Genomic DNA, 19,966 nt, shown 5'->3' with positions numbered 1-19,966 from the left:
AATAGGGAAATGTTGTTAGCAAAATCTGGAAACGTTCTTGACCAGTTTACCGCAAATTTTTACAGGACACTAATAAACATTCGTAAGGACATAGGCTATATATATATTTGCAGGGCACTCTATAGGTTTTCTGTTAAAACCAACTGCAAGCAAGGAGATGCTGTGCTTTGTCCATGTGCGGTTTTGTCTTCTTTTTGACGATCTGTTTTAACTACGATAGTAGGGTATTTAAACCAATAGAAAGATTTTTCTCTCTTAGATATTATTTCTAATTATATATATTTTTAAATAAACATTGTATACACAACGATGTGCTGTTTTGTTTTCTTACACGTAATCGTTTTCACAGAAAATAAATGAGTTGTATTTATGGCTTACAGAATCTGAATTTGCAATAATAATAATAAAAAGCTCAAAATCAGAGAGAGGGGGAGGTGTAGATGGACAGAGAAGGGGGGAGGAAACGGGCATAGAGGGGGGGGGGGACAAGGAGGTGATAGACAGAAATAGGGGGAGGAAACGGACAGAGAGATGATGGAGTTTAGGATATATATCCAATTCCCACAGGTATTTAGCAACTGCAGGGTTCATACATGGATACAGAGTATAGGTATTACAAATGTAGACTTCGATTGACTGGCAGCATACTGAAACGCTACAGTTTGCCTACAGAAAAGACTGCTTAAAAAGTCACTTACACCTTTAAAAGGGTGATGCTGCTCATGGAAGTGGTACTTATATCCACTACTTATATCCACTTTGATTGACAGGAATCATCGAGAGGGAAGAATAAAACAAAAAGAAGATAGTGCTAATGGTCACAGGCTTGTTTAAACCGCGGGAGAAAGTAATAGAAATGTCGAAAGTTTGAAAACGTAAAACTCCACTGGCAAGGTGGAATCAGTCTTTCAAAACAGTTGGAGACCGTGATAATAACTAACATTGAAGCACATGTGTTATTTGTTTCCATCTTTCCGACCGAAGGAGGTGGCTCTATGGTAAGGCGGACTCGTCCGCCCATCCAGCGTCAGTTTTCCCATGGTTTCCCTAAATCACCCAAGGAAAAAGTCGGACTTGTGTCTCTGAAAGGATGCGGTCTTTTAATACCCCCATCCCTCCCCAATTTGAGCTTGTGCTCCAACTGTAATGACCGCGTTGTAATTGGTACGTTCTACCATAATCTTCGTTCCTACCTTCCGCGTTATCGACAGTGAAGGGAGCAAGGAATATTAATACAGCCAGTCCTATGCATAGAGTTTTCAAATGAGGGCAGGTAAGCGCCGGCTGCAGGTACCTGAGCCTGGAGAGATTCCTGGAGAGCAAGTTCTTGCGAGTGAGCTCGTAGTGGTTGCGGAAGTGGCACACGCGCCGCCCGTCGTCCCTGCGGACCGGGTCCAGAGCCGCCATGGCGGTCTCCACGTGCCGCGGGTCGCACCAGCACAGGTCCCAGTTGCTCTTCAGGAACTCCACCTGACACCACGAGCCATAAAAGCTGTACATCCAAACAATTAAGTACAAGCGGTTTACAGTGTTTAGTTTAGTTTTGAGTCTACAGAGAGGGCGTTAAGTACAGTCACAGTGGCCCTGGGGCAAGTACATAAAGGGCGCTCCCTCCACATCCCACACGCCTGTCTCCTCTCTATCCCATTCCCAACTCAATAAAACGTCGCCCACACATTGTCTTTCACAGCCAGTCCATCTCCTCTCATTCCCCCCCCCCTCCCCCCTCCACACACACACACACACACACACACACACACACACACACACACACTACATTACACGGTGGTCTTGCGGTAGCGTTCTCGCTTCCCGCGCACGGGGTCCCGGGTTCGATTCCCGTCGGGGTAAGGGATTTTCTCTGTCTCGAGATGACTGGGTGTTGTGTGTCTTTCATCATCATTTCATCATCATTGACTCGTAAGTCGCCGAAGTGGCGTCAGCTAAAAAGGACTTGCAATTTCGGCGGCCGAACACCCTGCATGGGGTCTCCCGGCCAACAATGCCGTACGATCATTTCATTTCACTACATTGCACCATTATCCTGCCACTCTCCTCCCATCTACGTCAAAAAGTGAAATAAGTAAGATACATGGAAAACAGTCTATTTTATTTTAAATACTCTTATGAAGCGAAATACAATCATAATTTTTTCCCCCGATTTATTGATACGTGAAACATGTATTCGTCCCTGAATCGTTGCGCGTAAACACTGCACATTACTCAAAATACGCAACCAAAGTGTCTTTACTTAACTTGAAGACTACCTTCTTACGCGTAGGACAGAAACAAGTAAAATTAGTTATTTAAAAAGCTGATTAATGTAACAACAAATGAAACAATATCTAATACTGTAATGCAAATCAAAACAAGAATTAATAGATAATTTGGAAGAAATATATAAGGTCGAAAACCGCCTCAGTAGCTGAGTGGTAAGCGCGGCTATCTGGCATGTGGAGGACGCGGGTACGTTTCCTGGTACTGCCACGGATTTTTCCTTGGTGGAGGCAGTGGAACGAGGTGTACTCAGCCTCGTGATGCCAGGTGAGGAGCAACTTAGTAGAGTAGTAGCGGATACAGCTCACGAAAGCAACAATGGCCGGGAGAGCAGTGAACTGACGCCACGACCCTCCATACCGCATCCAGTGATACCAGTAGCAGAGGATGACATGGCGGTCGGTCGGTACAGATGGACCCGCCAGGGCCTGCGAACAGACTTAAGGCTTTTTTTGAAAATAAGATTGAATATCCATGTAAAAATGTAATTGTTAACGAAACGTATTTGCTCAGCAACCTAAATTCTTGTCTTAATGAGCTTTTCCTCTGTACATGGAAAATGGTCCGTTATTTTTTGAAAAATCAGTGTTTTGTGATTTTTCATTTCTACCTAGCTTATACGTCCTTATCTTCATTTATATTCTGCGAATCATAGTATACGTTGTGTCAGAGGGTACACTCTTCTGAACCATAACGTCTGTGCGAAGAATTAATGTTTGTGCGCCTGTTTGCGAGCAGTTATTTCTGCAACTTTATCTGCACGGTTTCTACGGGTTAGACACGTTGAGTGTTGAAGACATTGGTGATTTTCACGCTAAAAGATGAGACTTGGTGTTTTTTCCAAATACCTTCTTAAGAGATGTATGGAGTATCGCTTCGAGTTCTGCCAGTTAAGACTTTTCGACGTTACTGTTACTCTCTCTCGACGGTCAAACAAGCCAGTGACCATTAGCCCCCACTCTTTTCTCCTAATAATAGGGTTTCCAAACCGGATAACAATTCCTGACTCATTCTACAATATAAAATTTTTTAAAATTTTTTTAGCCTAGAGAAAGAACCGTCAGAATTTCCAACAGCCGTGGGTTTGTTAGATACAGGGCGGCTGTAAATTATTATCGACATTAGTTATGTCGGAAACGGAAAAGAAATTTCATGTGAAAATGTCATTGAAAATCTTATGTGATTCATTATTTAGATATTTGTCACAGGCGGTAGACATGGAATCTCTATAGAAAACTTCATTCCTAGAAACAAGATATTTACTTGCGAATAAGTTTTGTCAATCAACCTCACAAAGATCGTAGAAGTGCTTCTTTGCTGCATTTACTCGTTTCTTAGGCAATTTCCACTCAATGGCTTTTCTTTCACAGTTATTGAAAGTTTCGTCTTGTAGTCTGTCGCCATGAACCTTTGGTGGTACCATCTTGTGACAGCAACCAAGCAATATGTCGCAGTGGTTACACAATGGATTCGCTTTCGGGAGACCGACGGAAAAAATCCCTGTCGGGACATTTAGATTTAGATTTAGGTTTTCCGTGATTTACATACATCACTCCTGGGAAATGCCGGGATGGTTCCTTTGAAAAGGACGTAGTCGATCTCCTTTCCCCATGCTATAGTACTTCGAGTTTGGGCCCAATCTCTAATAATCTGACTGTCGACGGGTCGTTAAACTCGAAACTTCCTTCCATCATATTTCGTCGTCGATGGGACGGTAGATCGTAATGTTCCGTCTTGACGCGCGCTGTACCCGCGATGTCTCAGGCGCCTTTCCATGGTTCGCGTGACTCCCACCGTCGGAGGTTCGAGACCTCCCTCGGGCATAGGTGTGTGTGTTTGTGATTGTCCTTAGCGTAAGCTACTTTAAGTTAGATTAAGTAGTGTGTAAGCCTAACGACCGATGACCTAAGCAGTTTGGTCCCATAGGAACTTACCACCACCTCTTCCGACTTGATTTCTCATAGCACGGATTCCAAGAACGGATTGGAAGACATTAGGTGCCATATTAATACATTCTACAGGTTGATATTGAGTCTGAAAAGAATGAGATTATATTTTTAACCTACTGCTACACTTCGTTTGTTACATTTATTACAATTACGCATCATTCTGCCAGACACTTAAGAAGGACAACAGACGGTTTTTTATCTCACACCCCAAAGCGTTATATTTGGTGTATTTAGCGTTACCTTGGAATTGATCAACAAACAGGCTGGACATACCCTTATATGGTGAGATGGGGAAACACGTAATGCACACAGGAACGTTGTGGAACATGATCTTTTTGGTGGTCCAGGTGTTATAATATGGAGAATCATGATGTTGCAAGCTCGTACTGGCCTCCAAATTTATGGATACGGAACACTCAATGGTCAACGTTATTGTGACGCTCTACTCCTTCCCCATGCGCAATTTTACTGTGGTACATTCATCCCGACCTTATTTTTGTGGATGAGAACCGTATCGAACAGCGCACTAGAAGGGAAAGGGGGGGGGGGGGAGGGGTGGAGGGAGAGGTTCTTGCAACAAGTTGGAGAAAGAGGAAATCTGGCGAACGGACAGGCCTGCCGGTTCCCTTGACTTAAATTCTACCGAGATTATGTGGGATCCGTTGTGGAGAATTATTGCAGCAACGATCGTCCAGCAGTTATCAACCGCGTTGGTGGAGTAATGGAAGCCTCTGTTACAAGAAACCGGTACCAACCAGCATGGGAGCACGTTGACGATTTTTACCTGTTGTCCATGGTGATCACAAAGCCTATTAAGAACCATGTTCCGCCTTTGTAATGTACAGGCGACCATCATAAATCGTGGTGACTTTAGTGTAATTATTGTCTTCGAATAAAAGTTCCATTTCTGTTCTTCTCATGTGTATTTCTTCCCGTTACCACCTTTCCTATACTGTAGAAGTTCTTTCTATGCCGGCCGCGGTGGTCTAGCGGTTCTAGGCGCTCAGTTCGGAACCGCGCGAAGGCTACGGTCGCAGGTTCGAATCCTGTCCTTAGGTTAGTTAGGTTTAAGTAGTTCTAGGGGACTGATGACCACAGATGTTAAGTCCCATGGTGCTCAGAGCCATTTGAACCATTTTTTTTCTTTCTATGACTGGTCCAAATTCATGGAACTATAATACCTGATAATGATACATCATGCGAAAGTTACTTTCGCCCATAAGTTCTGCGTGCCAGTGCATTTGAATGACATATGGTCAAGGAATGAAATAGTCCTTGCCATGTGGCACCCTCTCTGGACGTTATGCTTAACTCATTGTTGCCAGAGGTGCAGGCGCCTCGGCGCTCTTCTATGTGTTGCTGTGTCTCTTATCTCCCAGAGGACACAGAGCACATAAGTCAAAAACTTCCCAGAGTATGTTAAGGTCCTTCAGGTATTGTGTTGGAAATTTTGTCGTGATGTTGGGCAACAACATCTACGATTAGCTATGCTCTGCAGTAGTCCAGTGCCAATCTGCTGCCATATAATCTATACTAACAATAAAAATGTAAATACGCCGTGCCTGTCTGTTTTAACACGCTAATCTCTAAAACTACTTGAATTTTCGTGGGGTTTTCGCAGGTAATTTGAGTGCAACTTGGAGCAACAATAGGCTTCACTTCACCAAAATTCGATCGCGAAATAAAAAACAACGATATGCCGATTTAAAGTTTTATCTAAAATAGTTGTGTCCGTCTGTTTGGAGAAACTTATCTCCAAAACAACTAGCCTAATTTTCGTGGGGTTTTCACAGGTAACATGAGCAATGCAAATGCAAATGCATAGGCTTCATTACATCAAAATCGGATCACGGAAAAGAAGATATCATCACTTAAGTTTCATCTACAACAGTCTTGTCTGCTTCCTTTTCAGTTTGAACCCTCTAATCTCCAAAATGACTAGACGAATTTTCATAAGGTTATCACAGATAACGTGAGCGTAGTTTGAGGCAAAATACAGGCTTTACTCCACCAAAATCGGATTTCAGTTTAAAGTTTTATTTAAAACCGTCGCTCCTGACTGTATGATGGTGATTTAAAGTATTATTTAAAAGCGTAGTTCCTGTGTTTTCACACGTTAATCTCCAAAGTTACTGCACGAAGTTTCCTGGGGTTTTCACAGGTATTTTGAGTGTAGTTTGTGGCAATATATTGGTTTCATTTCATCAAAATCTTAGTAAGGAAAAAATGATATCGTCAATTAAAATTTTATCTAAAATCGTCTACTCAGCTGAAGTTGTTTCTTAAATCTTCTGAGGGTAGCACACCTATCTGACACACAAGCTCTTCATTTACGTACCCAATCATACCCCTGAAATACTGTACACAAAGAATTTTTATAAGTCAAAAATAAATTCCAAACGTACGAAGTCTCGGACACGGTTTTAAATAAATTCTTGGGCAGTTCCGGGTTTCTCAGTTATCCAGTAATAACAACACTATACTTACAAAAATGGCTCAAATGGCTCTGAGCACTGTGGGACTTAACTTCTGAGGTCATCAGTCCCCTAGAACTTAGAACTACTCAAACCTAATTAACCTAAGGACATCACACACATCCATGCCCGAGGCAGGATTCGAACCTGCGACCGTAGCGGTCGCGCGGTTCCAGACTGTAGCGCCTAGAACCGCTCGGCCACTCCGGCCGGCAGTAGACTTACAAACTATTAAATTAATATTGGCTGATGATGGGAAATGACGTTACCCTAATGATGAGATCGTCGTTACATCGCTCGCACAGTAAGTGGTAGACCTACTGTGACCCACAAAACTCCACATTTCGACAGATGGCGCATTAGTTACGATACGAAGCTCAAATTCAGGAGAGGGGTTGACAGCCGAACCATGTACCCGATATTGAGGTTTCCCTAAATCATTTAATGCCACAGCTGTGATGGTTCTTTTGATAAGGCCATGGCCGATTCCCTGTCACCATACCTAATTTTCCATCAAAAGCTTGTGCCCCGCCCAGAATATTCACATTGTAAATGGGACGTTGACCTCCAACGTTCCTCACTTTCGGTACGATATTGCAGTACCTACGTTATATTGAATTACTATGCAAAGTTTCTTTGGGTCTGGCAGTGAGTCGCGCGCGGGTAGCAAAACGGTAAAGCGACATTTCATTCTACAGCTGATGATTGTCCATAGTTGCAATTGTGAATACGTTTAATGTATTTCTCACTTTCATATGGCTCAAGCAAAGAGCACTTACTTAATCATGATCACCCAGATGATACATATGCTGCCACTCACTAACAGGAATAGTCACTATATGGACCAGAATCGCGTAATGTGCTGCCTTTTTCGTCGAAATTGTTCTAGGATTTCAGTCCAGCCTGGCGACACCCATTAAACAGTACTGGACATTAAAATTGACGTCGATATGCAACGAACTCGAAACTGGCATGGAGCATACCATATTCTTGGGTATGCAAATGATTAGCTCTCCAGTGTTGCAGCACAAAGGAGGCAGGAGTTACGCGTTCTAGAATCAGTATACAGGGTGAGTTTATCTTGAGACAATGAAATATCTTAAATATTTTCAAAAGTGCTGTCCGGCGATACCAATGTTGAAATCTTGAACAGTAACGTCTCATTTTTACTAAAGATTCGTACGGTAAAAAATACGTAACTTTTGTATGCAGCACCTTAGTAATTGCACTATATAGATGGCGCTGTAATCCACAAATAACGCAGTTGAGTTCCAAAACGGCACTATCTCGAGAAAAATGCATTGGATCAAAAATATAAAAGAATATATGTGTGGAAAATGACTCAGAGTTTTGCAGTTTTCTCCATGTAGCTGTTTTGAAACATTCATTAACTCATTATCTGACTTGATGCCATTGCATGCACGTCGTCACTCATTTTTTAAATGATCCAAAAAGGACACTATCACACGCTTCCCGTTTTTTTGGAGTTAGTCGACAGTTCTCCACTGAGAGAGTGGTACAAGAACAGTCGCTGCGCGTAAAAATGAATCTGTGATTTTAACTGCTGTGAATCACAAACCCAATATAAGGACTCGGCAATTGAGGCGTGAATCGGGAATTAGACCACTGCTTGCTGAATTTTGGAACCTAGAAAATGTCATTTGTTTAATATTTCTCTCCATCAGGAACCTTATGACAATTATTTCCAGAAGCGAGCAACATTTTGCCAGTGGTCGCTTCAGCAAACACAAAGAGACCCGCCGCGCGGTTAGAGGCGCCATGTCACGGATTGCGCGGCCCGTCCCGCCAGAGGTTCGAGTCCTCCCTCTGGCATTGTATTGTGTAAGTCTAGGGAACGATGACCACAGCAGTTTGGTCTCTTAGCAATTCACACACATTTGGATGTTTTTGAACAAAGAGGCCCTAATTTCTTTGATCGAGTATTGTTTTCTGACAAGTCGACCCTCACGAACGACGGTACGTTTAATCGACACAACGTCCATTACTGGAATGCGGAAAAATCGACACTGTTGACGCCAAGTTGAACATCATCTTCTGTGGAATGTGAACTTTCGGTATGGAATAATTGGTGACAATCTCATTGCTCCATTCTTTATCAGTGGCAATGGCACCTTAATTTGTGATAAATATCGAACTTTTTTGGAGAAGAATTTCCCAATATTTCCTGCAGACCTTCCCTTGGACTTGCGACAAGCAGTGAGGTTTCAATATGATAGTTGCCCCACGCATTGTTCTGTAGCAGCACGGGAAGTATCAGATCGGGTGCACAACCGTCGGTGGATCGAAAGAGGCGGTCCAGTATTTTGGCTTGCAAGATCGCCCATCTTACTTTGCCTGACTAACATGATGCAGGCGACAACAGGCGATAACATGATTCAACATATCACTAATGCATGTCAGCAGATTACATAGGAAACTTTTTCTCAGTTGTATTGGATCATTCCATGTGCGGATAAGTAAGTATATCGAACTGTATGGCGACATTTTTGAGAACTTACTGTGAGATAATTCTTACAAACAAACACCCCCGTTGATGAGAGCTGAGGGGGCACACGTCAAACAAGCTTTTTTTTCAAGTATTGAACACGCCTTTTTTTTTTTTTTTTTTTTTTTTTTTTTAGAAAATGGTTACCCTTTCCCTGGCCACTTGTTGACAAATTGATACTGGCTTCTGTCTCGGGTTCTTCGACCGACGTTCCTTTGATAATGATAATCTTTCTCATATTTCGCCAGCACGAAAGGCTGGCATTGTCAAAGCTTCACCTTATATTGCTGATGGTGGGCTGTTTTTCTTAGTTTGATCCAATGCATTTTTTCGAGATTATACAGTTTTGGAACTCAATTGTATTATTTGTGGATTACAGCGCCATCTACTGCGCTACGACAAAAGTGTTACATACAAAATTACGTATTTCTCCCCACAGAATCGAATCTATGATAGTCCTTGGGAGAGAGGCGACGGGTTCAACATTAGTATCGCCGGATAGCGTTTTTGAAAGTAGTGAACACCCATTTTTCCGTTTTTAATTCGATGCATGGTTTTTAAATATTTCGTTGTCTCAACATAAAGAAGTTCACTCTGTGTAAGGAAAGGTTAAGCAGCAGGTTTCTCATTCAGAAATCTCTTCTGAATGTTGTTTATTTTGTGAGAAGGTCGAGTTATTCCTCATGTAATAAGGAGAAATACTTACCAGCATGTATGGGAATTCCATAGCGGAAGGAGCAGCGTATCGATACTGTGGTTTATCGTTCTGTGATATTGCTGTTTGCTGGGATCGAGATCCAATGATATTATTGGGAGTTTGGAATCAGTGGTTTCAGGACGCCCACACTCAACGTCATGCAGGATCTTAACAGCCCTATGCGAATATCATCTTTGAGGTCCGATTTACTGATCTCTCGGCAGTACATAATCGTATAGCCACGTCAGGTAACTTGAGTCTGAAAATATGTTGTTTGCCGAAAGACGAGCATCCAAAAGGCCACTGCGACTTATGGGGAACTATAGACTGTCAGCAAGGTGACCACTGTTGCGGCTTCCCTTGGCACGTTATCACAGAGAAGGAGGCGCGCGAACGAATTGGACTTGGTAAAGCAATAAGGAACCAACTCCAAAATCTACATTTTGAGCTAGAGTTGTTTTAGCATAACTTTACAAATAAAATTCAAATTTGCCATTATCCCAGAAGCAGTTGCCAATTATAAACATTTTATAATGCTCTATCAGATTAATACTATATGTCTTAACATTTATTGATCCACTGAGCGTAGTGGATCGAAATTTGAATTGGTTCCTTATTGCTTATCTTAAAATTTAACGCAGCAGATTGGTTCTTGTGGTTTGCAGTTGAAAAGAAGGAACGTAAGGCAACATTTATACAGGGTGAGTCAGTAACTATTGCCACCTAGAATAACTCCGAATGTATGATAGTAGCTAAAAAATGACGTTGGTTTTTTGTTGCTAGGTGGGGTCGCGTCAGAGATATGAAGGTCAACTTTGTTTTTTTTAAATGGGATTCTATAGTTTCGTACTTATTTTCTGATAGAGGCTATCGAATCCAGTGATGTGTAACAGTAAGGTCTTTGAAGGTCAACGAAGGTCAAAAAGGTGGTATGAACGTCCATTTGCAGAGGGTGTTCGAAGGGATGACCATTGGTATCAATGCAGTGCTTCAATCTTCTTATCATAGATTGAGTGGTATTCCTTATCACATTGACACTTTTCGAAGAACATACTCTGACAATTCTCTCTCGTATATCGTGCAAGTAGTAAATATTCGCCTAATATGGCGTATCCATCTAACGTGCCACTGATATTTAAACACCATTCGACGGTTTCGCAATACAACACTGATAGGAACGGTAAGACTAGTATCGTCGAATCAAGCTAATGTGAATGATGTTTTCCTTCGAAGAACAAGTCGATATGCTACTCATTTACGGAGAGTGCCAACGAAAGGCTCAGCGAGAGCTAGAGAGTTATACGTTGAAAGATGTCCTCAAAGTACTCACCCTATACGTCGTACTTTTAAATATCTGGATCTTTAACACATCGGAAACGTATCCGGCAAAGGAAAGTTACTAACGAGGAAACGGAAATTGGTATTCTTGCCACTGTGGTTTTAGATGCCTTTGTTAGTTCGCCTCACATCGCAAGGGAATCTGGCATGAGCCAAAGTAGTGTCGTTCGTGTTTTGCATCGCCATAAATATCATCCTTACCGTATCAGTCTCGACCAAGAATTAACTGGTACGGATTGAATGCGTCGCACTGATTTCTGCCGATGGGCTCAAATTCAGAGTCAGAGGGATGACACATTTATTAATTTGATTTTATTTACTGACGAGGCTACATTCACGAACCATGGAAATGTTTATTTGCATAGCATTCATTATTGGGCAACTGAAAAGCCATGTTGGCTGCGGCAAGTTGCACACCAGAAATGTTGTCGGTGAACGTATGGTGTGTGATTCTGGAGGACAGAATTATAGGCCCCTGTTTCATCAAAGGAAATCTTAATTTTAGGAAGTACACCACATTCCTGCAAGGAACATTAGGTCTGTTATTGGGAGAAATACCTTTAGGAGCAAGGAACAGAATTTGGTATCAACACGATGGGTGTCCGGCACATTTTTCACTGATGGCGAGCAATGCGTTGCAGAGAGAATTCCCAAATCGTTGTATTGGACGCGGAGGAGTGTCGTGGCCTACTCGTTCGCCGGACTTGACGCCTCTGGATTTTTTCTTGTGGGGGTTCGTAAAAGACATTGTTTATAAAGACGTTCCAACTACACCTGAAGATATGCGAGAGAGAATTGCTTCGATAAATCCCGAAGTGATAAGGAATACCACTCAGTCCATGATAAGAAGTTTGCAGCACCGCATTGATACCAATGGTCATCACTTCGAACACCTTCTGTAAATGGCCGTTCATGCAATCTTTGTGACCTTCGTTGGCCTTCAAAGACATTACTGTTACACATCATTGGATTCGTCTCGTTAGCTGATTTAGAAAATAAGAACCAAACTATAACATCCCATTAAAAAAAAAAAAAAAAAAAAGAAACCAAAGTTGACCTTCATATCTCTGAAGCGATCCCACCTTGCAACAAAAAATCAACTTCACATTATGGCCCCTGGTGTCCCATACAACTTTTCAGCTGCTATCATACTTTCGGAGTTATTGTTGGTGGCAATAGTTAGTGTTCAAAAATGTTCAAATGTGTGTGAATTCCAAAGGGACCACTGCTGAGGTCGTCGGTCCCTAGACTTACATTCTACTTAAAGTAACTTGCACGAAAGACAACACACACACACACACACACACACACACACACACACACACACACACACACACACATGCCCGAGGGAGGACTCGAACCTCCGGCGGGAGGGGCCGCGCAATCCATGACATGGCGCCTCCAACCGCGCGGCCACTCCGCACGGGAATAGTTAGTGACTCACCATGTATAAGTGTAATAAGTACACTTCATTATTAATGTTTGAACGATTTTTTATTCATAATGTGAATGTAAGAGTAGCAAAATGTGGAATTAAACGCAAAAATAGTTGAAACACTATATCTGTTTCATTAATTTTTATGCAACTGTATGAAAGAAGATACTTCAACACTTAAATTAACATTACCACTGCTGTTAATTACATAAATACGTTATCCCCATAAATTCTCTTATACGACGACATGCCTGAAAACTACTTCAAAGTGAAATCACGTGTAACATCAATGCCTTCAACATTATCCACAGTGTCAGGGTCTGAAGGTTTTCATAAACTGTCTGGCATCCCCTGGAATGACGTCCATTATTGATTTAATGTCCTACAATTTTGGCAGTGGTACTGGTTTACCATTTCGCCATAAAGGTACAAGAATGCTGCTAGGTCTGGCGAAGACTTTAGGCGACCTCCAGTACATCTCTGAATATTCACTTCAACGAAATTCTCATCGAAGTAGTTGTTCATGAATACTGAATAAGGTTTTTTCTTGGTTATTTTTATCTGACGAAGTTCCAGCGAATGAACTTGATTGTTGTGTATGTCGTGCTGTATGCTGATTATATATTTTGCTAACGGTGAAGTACTCCAAAAGCTTTCCTTTGCCATCCTACGGATTTGAAGATGGTGTTTTTTTCTGGCTTGTTGCATGACAGTTATGTCATCTTCTGGAGTATACAGTCTTTTATGATATACGAAGTGCACTAAAAATGCAAAAAGTAGCTGTCTTTCTGTTAGAATGAATGATCAGAAATAAGAAATTCTATGGTAATCGTTTTAATGCTGGCCTGTTCATGATGAGCAGTATTCAACATCAAAATCATTTTTATGTTCCTGCTCTGCCCTCCATATGAACCACACCACAAGTGACTTCACTTGTTCAGTAACATTGCTAAGAATGTGTTTCCTCAGACAACATCCCGCTTCTTGAGCTGCATGACCAGCGACTCCTTGAATCCATATAACAATGAGCATCGTTATTTTTTCCTGTGTGTATTCCGTAGTTACACAAGTAGAGTTTCCATTTTGGGTCCCTATTGCAAATTACTGCCACATGGGTACAGTAAATGCTAACTGTTTCAGACATATCCAAAGAGCAGCACGTTAGGGACATGCTGCACATATTCCATCACCGCTTGCAACAAAGAAAATGGTAGTTGGTCCCCAATTGCATAACTACCTCCAATTGTGCCCGAACAATAACACTGGACACAGGAGTAGAACTACGTCTTTTATTTTTCAGATGAGTCCCAGTTCTACCTACAGTATCACGATGGACCTATCTGCGTCCGTAGGCTCTGAAGAGAAAGAAATATGCCAGAATGTATTTGTCATCGTCATTGGGGTCCAGCACCTGGTGTGATGTTTTGGGGTGCCATTAGGCATACAACATGATCGTCTCAGGTCCGTGTGGCTGGTAATTTGGACGATGTTAAGGCTGATGGCTGTGGTCTCTCTTCGAGGTATCTGTGACTCTTTTTTTCAACAAGACAACGCCGGGTAGTATGTTGCCCGTGCTGTCCTGTTCTACGTCGATAAAGAGGGAGATCTACTGTCGCTCTGCCAGCACGTCTCCAGCTCTTTCACTGAAAGAACACGTCTGATCACGGACTGCAGAGAGACTGCCACACCACCACTCGCCAGTCACTGCGACTGATGAACTCTGGTATGAAGATGGAGCATCATGGGGTAACGTACCTGTACCTCTCATCCAAGCTGAATTTGACTGGAAGCCCAACAGATGGCCACTGTTCATATCTACATTTACGTGATTACTCTGCTATTCACAATAAAGTGTCTGGTTCAATGAACCACCTTCAAGCTATCTCTACCGTTCCACTCTCGAACGGGGCGTGGGAAAAACGAGCACTTAAATTTTTCTGTGCGAGCCCAGATCTCTCTTAAGTTATCGTGATGATCATTTCTCTCTATGTAGGTGGGTGCCAACAGAATGTTTTCGCAATTCTTATCAAATTTCGCACTTTATACATCCCCAAGTCACCAACAAATTTAATCCTGTGTTCCTCCTATTCTGCTGTATACGCACAGTGAGGATAATTACGTTATTTGCTATCCTTTTGGGTGTTGCAACTTCAATAGTCAGTAGTGTTTTTAGAGTTTAGTGAGATATCATGGTCCTTCCAGCTTTAAAAATAGTTTACATATTTTAGCCAGATTTCGTCCACAGCACCATATGTATCTAGCGATCACATTATTCACTGCAAATACTCGGAGTTGAGCTCAGTAAGTTACTTAATTTCAAACCATCACAATACTTGTGCCCAGTTTGAAAATAGCGAAGTTATTATAAAACTAAATTGTAGGACTATAAGGTGAGGAACAGAACTAAGCTCAATAATTTTCCTAGAATCGCCTCATAAAAACTGAAAAAAAAACGGAAACAAGATCTTGACCGTCCCACCTTACTTAGTAACCTTGTCAATGACCGAAAGGTCTATCACTCGTAGACAGAGATTCATTTTTCCAGAGACTAAATGACCTGGGACTAGACACCAAGATTTTGAACCTTGTGAAAGCAACGCTTATCGATACGTTGTCAAAAGTAAAATTCAGAGGAGAGCTGTCAAGGTACTTCGACATCAGAACTGGTTTGGGCGAGGAGTTTATCTATCCCAAATTATCTTCAATTGTCCATCGAAAAATGTTATTCATTAATGACGATGACACAGATGACTAAGCACGCAGAATTTGGCACCCAGCGCAGAAGAGGCTACCTATCAATTCTTTCTTCAACCACAGAGCAGTTAAAACAGAGTTCATCCCGAACGTTATAGATGCACCCGATACGATCCCATTGGCTAATATGTTAATATCGAAAACTAACTTCTTCAAATACCATGGAGAATGGATAACTCTGATAGTCAATAGAGTCTGATCATGAACAATACGTGCTCCAAACTGGAGAAAACATACCCCCTCCGTAAGAATTTTTACAGATCAAACTCTCTTTCCCTCAACCTAAAACAACAACACAAGATCGTCTGTGTTATATGCCTCAGAGTGCCTAAACATGGCCAAACAGGGAAAAATCAAGAATCCAGAACTAAAGGATAGCAATACTTTGAGAAAATCACGGGCCACATGAAAGAAATCATATGTACAGAAGCAAATACAAAAAAGATCTCTACAAGAGCAGGGGAAACAGGAGCCTAATTTTGTATGGTAATGTTGTCAAGGTGGACAACCGAAGTTTCATGTCAAGGATCTTCAGCACAGTTTCTAGAGGAAAAACTACTTACGCGGCGTGGACAACAGTAGTTAGAAAGGACCTTATGAAACCAGAAATTGACCACAACGACATTCACGACGCATATTAGTAACGAGAGATTTACAGAGCCGTGAATTCTCTGCAGTCACTAACAGCTGTAAAAGCGCGTCCGGAAACTAGCGTGAAACTGACTCAGGGACGGGAAAACACCTACGGAGCCAGAATGAGAGGGTACTGGGATAAGAGGAAAACTCGCTAAAATGAAGAAGTAGGTGCTCCAGTGTAGGGCTAAACGGAATAATATGATACAATGGCTTTCAATTTTTTTGTGTAGAAAGTAAACCGTTGACCAAAAATTTTAAGTTCAGAAATAAATGCAGCGTTGGTTTATTTATATAAAAATAATTTCAGTACAGTGGAACAAAGATGCAAGAGCTGTCACTATTCGGCACTTCCGTCTTTGCCATTGTTTACTTTATACCTCGTATGGCTCGGAAAGTGCCTACAAAAGAGGCAACGAGTGAGCACGTAACGCTCGAGGAAAAGCAGCAGTTGGCCAATGGCTGGTCCCTACTACTCAACGCACTGAAGCGACAACCACAATGTTATTTTAGTCCAAGTATTCTACCCTCTAGCAGTAATTTCTTTCAGGTACTCCAGTAATGAAAGAAGATACTAACCACGAAAAATAGGCTACAAATAAGGAACAATTTCCTGAAAGCCCATGTTTGAATTGTGGCACTGGACGGCCGTTAGACCTGGACTCAGGGGCTAAAGAAAGGAATGACTGAATACTTCTGAAATGTAGTGTTGCAGGCGTGTCTTTAACTAAAATTGACTGATAAGAGCGCGGATTTCGAAGCATTTTAAAAGAGTTGGAGCATTAACGTAAAAAGAAAAGTTCAGCTTACTCGTCATCTGTTGATATATGGGACACTTATCAACCGAAGAAGATATAGACAAAAGCCGCTGTTGAAGTACACAGAACAAATCACAAAAGATGTCATCTATAACATCTTTGAGAAAAATGAAGAAGGCAAACCGACGTGAAGACGAGATCTGCTGTCAACCAATCCTCTGATTAGGCACTAAGGCAATCGAGGAGTTTTGTGCAACACCGGGACAGTTTGATCTAAATGTTGTTTCCTAACAATCGTAATACATTTTGTAGAAAATAAAACGGGTGTCTCAGTGCCGCATCTTAAATCTAAATACAACAGGGGATAGTATCTTCTGTTTCGCTGTGTTCTCTACAGGGGAAGATCAAGTTCTTTCTAAACTATATGCGATCGTTTGTCAGTTTACGCATCGTAAACTCTGCCACCGTTTTGTTGAAGATTGTAGGGGTATTGTGTAATAAGTTATCGAGGAAGAACCGCGGCAACTATGCAAGTGCAGAGAGGTAGTAAGTTCTTATCTTATGCCATGTCGTGCGTAAAATAAGACCGCCAATAGATGCGATGTAGTGTATGTCGCCAATGTTCCCACGACAGTGAGGTATTTGTGCTGAATAAGTAAAGGAGAGTTGTGGTGTATGTGGACATATTACTCCGCGCAGGTTTACTGGAAAATGCAGTGTGGGGGATCGTGACGCTTTCCGAGTGAAGCTGAGGGGCGTTCCGCTTCCCAAATGCGCTCACCGCTCGTGGCAGTGTACTCAGCTGCAGCAGTGGAGGGCCAGAGTGTTTCGTGAGCGTTCTGCGCTTTCTAATGGAACAGCCTTCTAAAGCTCTATTCGTCGCCGAGAGTAGTAAAGAGCCTCATACATCACTGATACATTAACAAAGTAAGGTACTGCCAATGTGCTTTCCAGACAGACAGAGAAAGAGAGAGAGAGAGAGAGAGAGAGAGAGAGAGTCCTCAGAGTACTACAGATATATACGTGGCAGAGTTCTCTGTTTACACGGAACACATTCTTCCCGATATCTTTCTCAATAGTTCGATGAAGATAATTTAAGAAAAAAATGAAAAATATTTCAGATTACTGCAGTAACAAATGCGAAGACTATTTTTCTTGAAGGATTAATACAGTTGAAAACCTACGTCAATTCGATCGGTCACGGATGATGAGCGTATGATGCTCTTTGAAGTGCCGTAGATGTATTTATGCGGTGAGAGCACAATTTTAGTGACACTAAAGCATTTAAATTGAGGATGTATGTTTAAATGTCCTCGAAAAGTCTGTTGTTGATACATCTCTGTACGCTAGCCTATTCTGTGCAAGCCTATTCATCTATTTATAGCCGGCCGATGTGGCCGAGCGGTTCTAGGCGCTTCATGCTGGAACCGCACGACCGCTACGGTCGCAGGTTCGAATCCTGCCTCGGGCATGGATGTGTGATGTCCTTAGTTTTGTTAGGTTTAAGTAGTTCTAAGTTCTAGGGGACTTATGACCTCAGCAGTTGAGTCCCATAGTGCTCAGAGCCATTTGAACCGTCTATGTGTAAGTACTCCAACCTGGCGCTATCCCAATCCACTCACTGTAGCCAAGTCTTGGTCATCATCTATAACTTTTACCCCCCACACTACCCTCCATTACCAAACTGTCGATTTCTTGATGTCTCAGAATATGTCCTTTCACAGATTCCTTCTTTTACTCACGTTGCGACATAATTTTCTTTTCTCTTCAGCTTGAGTCAACATCTCTCTGTTATTAAGTAATTTGAAGAGATACGCTTTAGTTGTACTAATGATTTATTCAAATCACAGCCGGTTTTGGGATGTTAAAATCACTTCCTCTAACGTATAAAACTGGAACATACAAATGAGAAGAGGTAAGAAATATCATACAACGTATCTGGAAAAACCAGAAGAGCAGACCATCAAACAAGGCCACTCAGTTATTGCATTTTGTAACGCATAACATGCTGTCGGATCATTCAGTGTGAGAGCTCCAAATCACTGTATCTTGGTGGAGCTAGGAGAAAAGGAAGGAAAAAGAAACCAAAAACGAGCACTTTACTCATACCGTCCGGCCGCAGCTCGTGGTCGTGCGGTAGCGTTCTCGTTTCCCGCGCCCGGGTTCCCGGGTTCCCGGGTTCGATTCCCGGCGGGGTCAGGGATTTTCTCTGCCTCGTGATGCCTGGGTGTTGTGTGAAGTCCTTAGGTTAGTTAGGTTTAAGTAGTTCTAAGTTCTAGGGGACTGATGACCATAGCTGTCCCATAGTGCTCAGAGCCATTTGAACCATTTGACTCATACCGTCCACCACGACTGAGAGGAGGGTCTAGCCGGGGCTGTGGAGGCGCGCAGCAGCGCATGCGCCAACGGTGTAGAAGGGAGTAAACTGACATTATCAGCGAAGGTATAGGAAACCAGCATTGAATGGGCAGAGCGCTTAGAATATTTAATTTAGAAGGACAGCAGAATATAGAAGGGATGTGTTGAGCTAGATAAGTCTAAAACAAGTAACAATATGTGACATTTTTGCCAACAAGGCAATCATAAATAGTCAAAAATGAATGAAAAAGGATAAAAAATGTAAAAACAGTGATAAAAATTAATGGCAACAGACCATGCTAAGTAAATCGTCATAATACACTATGCGATCGAAAGTATCCGGACACCACCAAAAACATACGTTTTTCATATTAGGTGCATTGTGCTGTCACCTACTGCCAGGTACTCCATATCAGTGCCTTCAGTACTTGTTAGACATCGTGAGAGGGCAGACTGGGGCGCTCCACGGAACTCAATGACTTCGAACGTGGTCAAGTGTCCCTTATGTCTTACGTCAGTACGCGAGATTTTCACACTCCTAAACATCCCTAGGTCCATTGTTTCAGATGTGATAGTGAAGTGGAGACGTGAAGGGGCACGTACAGCACAAAAGCTTACAGGCCGGTCTCGTCTGTTAACAGAGACCGCCGACAGTTGAAGTGGGGCGTAATGTATAATAGGCAGACATCCATTCAGACCATTATACAGGAATTCCAAAGTGCATCAGGCCCCACTACAAGTACTATGACAGTTACGTGGGAGGTGAGAAAACTTGGATTTCATGGTC

The 19,966-nt window shown here is 42.1% G+C and overlaps 1 protein-coding gene across 1 annotated transcript in view; it reads right to left on the bottom strand.

The window, feature by feature from the left end:
• The window catches only part of LOC126252308 (probable tubulin polyglutamylase TTLL9), a 97,511-nt gene extending 96,011 nt beyond the window's left edge, over positions 1 to 1,500 (bottom strand). The window contains exon 1 of the mRNA XM_049953191.1: positions 1,295 to 1,500. Coding sequence (XP_049809148.1) covers positions 1,295 to 1,500 — 206 coding nt within the window. The remainder of the gene's footprint in view (positions 1 to 1,294) is intronic.
• Between the last annotated feature and the right edge of the window lie 18,466 nt (positions 1,501 to 19,966).

This window comes from Schistocerca nitens, chromosome 4 (genome assembly GCF_023898315.1).
Source record: "Schistocerca nitens isolate TAMUIC-IGC-003100 chromosome 4, iqSchNite1.1, whole genome shotgun sequence".
NCBI lineage: Eukaryota > Metazoa > Arthropoda > Insecta > Orthoptera > Acrididae > Schistocerca > Schistocerca nitens.
Note: the sequence above shows the minus strand (reverse complement) of the source record. Positions and strands in the feature narration are given on the sequence as shown.